Source organism: Nicotiana sylvestris, chromosome 4 (assembly GCF_000393655.2).
Source record: "Nicotiana sylvestris chromosome 4, ASM39365v2, whole genome shotgun sequence".
In the NCBI taxonomy this organism is placed as follows: Eukaryota; Viridiplantae; Streptophyta; class Magnoliopsida; order Solanales; family Solanaceae; genus Nicotiana; species Nicotiana sylvestris.
This window is the reverse complement of record NC_091060.1, coordinates 157,321,759-157,328,299: the sequence shown is the minus strand read 5'-3', so window position 1 is coordinate 157,328,299 and position 6,541 is coordinate 157,321,759. Positions and strand designations below refer to the sequence as shown.

The following is a 6,541-nucleotide window of genomic DNA, read 5'->3' as shown; positions in this document are numbered from 1 at the left end:
GCTCACACTCATTTTTTTTACATGTCAACGATATCAATTTATCGTACTCCATTGTAAGTGGCAACTTAAAATGAGACTGTGGAGATAAACTATAGCTTACTGAGTTATTCGTCACCACAACCTCACTCCCTCACTCCAATATAATGAAACCCTAATTTTTTGTTTCAGACATTATGACAAAATGCAAAACAACTTAGCAAAGAAAATTTCAGAACACTTGAAAATCTTTATGAATGAATTTTTACAAAATCCTTCACCTCTTTAAATAAGGCAAAATCCAGTCCGGGGGTTTAATTATTTGAGGTATAGTGTCTTTTATAAAATTGTTATACCCAGTTGAATTATTGTTATGTCAGTTAAGCATAGAAGAACGCTATATATAACATTTTTTAAAAAGGCGTTATACTTTATTGGCCACGCGGTCATTAAAGTATAGCATCTTTCAAAAAAATGCTATATATATTTTGATCACTATTCCACATATTTTAATTCTTTGAATCCAAAAGAATCAAATTTTGGTTCCGGACTACACAAAAGACAGGAAAAAAAAAATTCTGGCCTCTGTTCCAGAAGTAGTCAAAAACCCCAAAAAGGAAAGTTACAGTCCAGCAAACGACCAGACATTCAAATTCATTCTGGTTATAATAATATCGACCCGTCGCTGGTCCCGACAATGAAAGAGGACACCACAAACGCCCATTTGACTAACCAACGTACCGTACTGTTCCCATTCTGGCTCACATTTTCACTACTACTAACTTTCACTTTCACCTATTCTTAATATTAGGGTTTAACCATATACTCTAACTAAATTTTACACCATGATATATTTTAAGATGTGGTTGAATTTGAACTCCTAAAGATTAGAGTTAAATTCAATGCTCTGACTTCAAAACCGCAAAACCAACGTGACTTCTACGTATTATTTTTAAATATTTTTAAAAAGTCACAAAGATCCAAGAATATTGCATAGGATACCAAAATACCATCCAAAGGAGGGTTCTCGTAGTTTGACCAAGACAGAGAAGAAAAACAACGACCAAAAAACGAAGTTATCTACTTGGGTACAGGGCAGGTTCATCCCTTCACATGCGATCCATCTACTGCATCTAGAAACAATCTTCTTGTTTAATTTTATTATTGTTACTTAAAATTGTCAAAGGTCCACCTTACATTTTTATAATCATATAAAAAAAGTAGACCATTTAGAAAACAATTAATCTTTTAATAGGGGCACCTTATGCGTGCTTCAATTATTTCGCGAATTTTAGATCTATGGATCTCATCTCCCCAGCATCAAAGCGAGACTCCATCCAAATCTGCCACTCCTTAGGCGAGGCCTTCTGTTCTATGAAAACACCCTACCACTGAATGATTCACTTTTAAGTTCTCGCCTCTGACCCGGGAGAACACAGAGTCAAGCCAAGCCCTGACCCGCCTAAATGGAATTCATATCTCCTTCGTCTGGTCGAGATCACCAACATAAATATCGAATGACTTTGCCCGTCAATTTTTACACAATATTAATATTAATCTCGTATCTTTGTAGCTTCCTATCCGCAAATTTCTTTTGATATATATTGTTTCTTTCGCTTTGATTATTCTATCACCTTATTTGGCGGTTATTATCACTTGTTGTATTTGTCTCTTTTAAATTTTCTTTGAGCCGGGAGTCTATGAGATTACACCGAATATGTTATTATTGAAGGGAAAAAAAAATAATATCCTTCGTCTTTATAGTGTTTCAATCTTTATTCTCACGATTTTACCACACTTAGGTGATGACTTAGATCACATCTTTAGAAAAATAAAATACAAATTTTCGATATATGTTAATTGGGACTGAGACGATATTATTATTATTTATGTATTATCTTCGTGACTTTGCATATACATAATAAGCTGTGCAAGTTGCGTCCCACGCCCTCCACTCAAATCGCTGTCTTTGGGTCAATCACAAGTATTAATTTCCAAAGATTCATCTCGAACCAACATCTCTCCCTCAATTATTATTCTTGGAAAATAATGTTGATTAGCCAAAAATAATTAATCTCGACAATTAGCTGGACCATATACATTGAATAATGCAAACAACATATACATTGAATAATGCAAACAACACTATCTCCTAAAAAGTCCAAACTGATGTCACACCCACCCATTAATCAATATTCAAAATATAGATTAAAGTTTGTCAAACGTCTCACTTACGACACGTTCTTGTTTAAACTAATCTCAGTTTAATTGATTCTTTAATCCTATTTCCCATTGACTAACTATTGCGGTGGGAGCAAAACTATTTTTTTATTGGATTTTAGTGGAAGCCGGAATAAGTGGACTTCCTCGTTAGAACCACTCAACGTGTATAAACAATTGTTCGTCAAATCGATACCCATTAGGAATTAAATAACGAAAAAAAATCTTCCAACAAGATATGTATAGTATTAAAAAAAGAAAATAACGTAAGAAAATTGGAAAATGGAAAAGTACCCACTATGTTGCATTGATTCAATTCCCACCAAATCCACAATTTGCTCTCTATCTCTTCTTTTCATTTTCCACGCAAAATCAAAAGTTTTCAACGACAATTACATAGAGAAACAAAAATAAACAAATGTTGCCTCTTCCTTTTCATTTTCCTCTAGGCGTTGACCATTTGATCTTTTGCATTAAGCTTTCAACGGTGCTGATTTAGTCTTCACAAATCCAAAGAAGATCTGAGCCGTTGAGATTAAGAAGATTCAAGGACATGAGCAGCTGGTGATTCTGTAATTGAATGGGAATGATTGTGTTCTCCTTCATATGTAACAATTAACATAGTTGGATCATCTAGTGCTCTCTCCACATGTTTACGTGCTGGACATCCTCTTACACTACTACATTTGTAATATCCCCTGAAAATTTAAAGACCCAAAAACATTAGATTTATATACTAAACTCAAATTTAACTCAAAGAACCAAAATAATACTTATAATAAGGCATAAAAACTTACCTAGGATGAGGAGAGCCTTTAATTGGCTTTTGGCCATATTTTCTCCAAGAATAATCATCAGGTGGAATATCAGCCATTTTCATGCTTATAGCTGGGACTCTCACCACTCTTTTGACTCTTGATTTCCTGAATTAAATTTTCAATTAAACAATCAAAAATACATTCATATTCTAAAATAACAAAGGCAAAGATCTGTATATATTTGTTGCTTCAAGTGGTAAAGATGATATCTTACAGTTACTCCCAAATTATATGTCGTAATTTCTAAAAATAATTATCTCAAATTATGTCGTAATTTCTAAAAATAATTATCTCAAATTATTATTTTAAAAGTTCAGGCAAATTTAATTACTTAATTTTTTTCATTTCTCTGTTTTTGACCCTTAGAAGTTCCAATGAAGAGTGATTATAACGTAGCACACAAATAAAGTTAAAATACTAGTCAAAAACCCTTCTAATTAATATACGGCGTAAAAGAGAAACACTACATATAAATTGAGAAGTAAAATTTGTACCTTTTCTTTGGGCAGTGGCAACGACCAGAGGAACCACCAGCGCTGTTACACTTAAGGGCAGTATCGTCCATAGAACTACACTTTCTTTTAAATGAAGAAGTAGAAAGCGGCGGCCGACCGGCAGATGAAACAGTAGAGAGATTTGTTATTTGAAAACCAGAAGACAAAGACTGTTGCAAACTCTCTGTTTCTCCTGTTAAAGATGACATGAACGAATTCGCCGGAGATGCAGAAGCAAAATTAATAGTCGTAGATGATTCTTTTCTCTCAATCGACCCATTTTTGACCAATTGAAGATGGTTATGCGGTAAAGGAGGTAGACGTTGAATAGGTGTAGGACAGTAAATTTTGGGAGTATTTATTTGTGGCTTTTCGGTTTCTTCTATTTGAAGGTTCTGATTTTTGATAGAGTTTTGATTTAATCTTTGTTGCTGGGGTTTAGGAGGAGGAGGAAGAGGAGTAGAAATTGGACCTTTACGAAATCTGGCATGACCAGTTCTGTTTTTGTCAAGTAAAGAAATGAACTTTTTGAATTTGTTAACAGCAACATCAGCTACAGCTGTGTAATCAGCAGAAACAGAGGGATTTTGATCTAACTTTTGTTGTTGTTGTTGTTGGTTTTGATGAGATTGAGAAAGCAAACGGATTAGTTTCTCAACGCTTTGTAGCCCAGCTGTGGCTGCTTCTTGTACGGCGTTTTCTTCCATTTTGGTTGAAAAACTATCCCTTCTGCTATAACCACTAGTCATTAACTCTACAGCCATGTTTACAACAGAGAGAAAAAGTGAATAGAGAGAGAGGAAGGAGAAGATAAATAAAGGAAGGAAGATATAGAAGAAGAGAAAATGGTTGGAAATTCTTATTCTTATTCTAATGAAAGGGGTAGAGAGTCAAACATATGATGCTCTTTTTCTCTTTTTCTTTTGGTTTATATCGATGCAAATGAATGAACTGTCGCTTCTGACCTTATTGCCAATTAAAGGGTTAAGCCAATGAGATATAGACACGTTGATTATTCATTTCTTTGTAGGAGAGAAAAAGAGGGCATTGACTAAAGCTTTTTAAAGATGTGGGGGACCGGTTAACGGGTAAAACGGTGGAAAATGGAAGATGACGAGATATGGTAGAGGCAGAAAGTCAAAAGGTAGTAATGAGCCGTTGGATTTAGATGAATGAATTTGGGGTGAAAATAGGGGGTGTTAGGTTGGAGCCAGTGAGGTAGAGTTGACTCTTTTAACAGCTTTTAATGCAAAAGTCTATTTGGTAGGGAAGATTTTATCTTTTTCCTTTTAAGGATATGATGATATTTGAAATTTATTTGTTTGATCAATACAGATTTCAAACAAGGAGAGATTCACGAAGTAGAGAACGTTCTTCATCAACGAGTTCTTTGTTTTCAAGATTAGAATTAATGGAAAACTTTAATAAGGGGGAAGATAAAAACGAATGAAAATTAAGTTTAAAGAGTTCACTTAAATTTGTTGATCATATCTCTTTCTGTGATCACTTGATAAAGGAATCCCGACCATCATATGTAGAGGCGGACCTACCCTTACGTTATAGGGGTCATCATCCCTTGGAAACTTCGGAAAAAATTATACTTCCTTCGTTTAAATTTATATGATGTTGTGACTTGGAATAAAATTTTAAAAAAAAAAAGACTTTTAAAATATGTGGCCCTAAAAGCTCAAAGGGCAAAAGTTTTGTTGGGTCATGATATTTGTACGAGTATAAAAATTTCTCATTAAGCATAAGTGTGTAAAATGAAGAGTTTAAAGTAATAGTATTATTTTCAAATATAGAAATGAGTCACTCTTTTTAGAATGAATTAATTAGGAAAGTGTCATTTAAACTGAAACGGAGGGAATACTATGTATATATGTGTATATATCTTAAATGACATGTATATAATTTGATTGGCATTGGCATCTTAAAAGTCAAAATTTAGGAAGCTCCAAGAGTTGATTTTAGGAGACACAACTTGACTTTCGTTAGTGGTGCTTCCGCTACTTTCAAATCATGAGTCCTATTTAATCCAAAAAATGAGTAACAATTAAATTTGTACGCGGTTTAATTCAATATGAATAATTAAGAATAACAAATAGATGAATTAAAGATAAAATAAACGATCAAACCAATCACAATGTAATGACCAAGCCTGATCTCAGCTTGAACAGTGGAACTTGCCTCGATTGGGCCCTCGGTACAAGTTCGGTCGCGGTTGAAGAGAAGAATCAGTGAGTAACACCTTGAACAGTAGCTAGAAGACAAAAGTAAACTTTTATTGGATTGAACTGCGTGTTACAATGTGTCAAACTAAAGAAAAACTTCCATTTATATAGTAGGCGAATTTTAATCCTAGTACAAGTCTAAAAAAGGTAAAAAAAATCTTCTTTTTCCGGTAATTGTTGATATATAATTGATACTAAACGAGATCCGTGTCGTAATATTTGGTTGATGGCGAATATTACGGTCATCTATCCGTCATGCATAACCATTCACCGCATCTTCCAAAGTCCAGAAGCCATTATTGGTCTAGGGTACGTCGTTTTATCGTGTCCGATCTCAGATACATTGTTCATTCTTGCTGGGTCTCGATATGAGGGGTTCCTAACCTCGATTATACTCACGTCGATCAGTGCTTCCATTTCGTTCTCTTACCGGAGAAAATTTTGCCCTCTGTTTTACCCGTACACAGATAGCCCTCTTATTTTTCGGAGAATAGATTTATCGAAGCGACGGGAAGCGCTAAATTAACCCTGGTTCCTTCCTCCGTACGTTACAACCAAGTTGACGGGTCAACGAAACGTCTCATCTATCGCGTCGTTCTGACTTCAAACACGTGTCAACCGCCGGTTGACTATCCTCGAATGTGAAACATCACGCATTGATTATCCTTCTTCTATAAAAGCTCCGACCCCTTTTTCACTTTTTCACTTTCCGATTCGAGAGCTCTTTGATTTACCCTTAAATTCTCCACTTAACTCTAACCTCTTCAAATCTCCATACATTGCTTCTTAGATCTTCATCTTC

The 6,541-nt window shown here is 34.7% G+C and overlaps 1 protein-coding gene across 1 annotated transcript; it reads right to left on the bottom strand.

The window, feature by feature from the left end:
* Window positions 1–2,471: 2,471 nt before the first annotated feature.
* On the bottom strand, window positions 2,472–4,394 carry LOC104225485 (probable WRKY transcription factor 7). The gene is made up of 3 exons (XM_009777291.2): window positions 3,509–4,394; window positions 2,994–3,119; window positions 2,472–2,894 (listed from the first exon to the last, which is right to left on the bottom strand). Exons 1-3 carry the CDS (start codon window positions 4,270–4,272, stop codon window positions 2,732–2,734), a joined length of 1,053 nt encoding a protein of 350 aa, XP_009775593.1. The 5' UTR covers window positions 4,273–4,394; the 3' UTR covers window positions 2,472–2,731.
* Window positions 4,395–6,541: the final 2,147 nt, after the last annotated feature.

Coding starts and splice junctions, on each gene's coding strand:
- LOC104225485 (XM_009777291.2), bottom strand. CDS start 4,272: ATGGCTGTAGAGTTAATGACTAGTGGTTATAGCAGAAGGGATAGTTTT. Junction 3,120..3,508: donor TGCCACTGCCCAAAGAAAAG/GTACAAATTTTA, acceptor AATTTAATTCAG/GAAATCAAGAGTCAAAAGAG. Junction 2,895..2,993: donor AAAGGCTCTCCTCATCCTAG/GTAAGTTTTTAT, acceptor TTAAATTTTCAG/GGGATATTACAAATGTAGTA.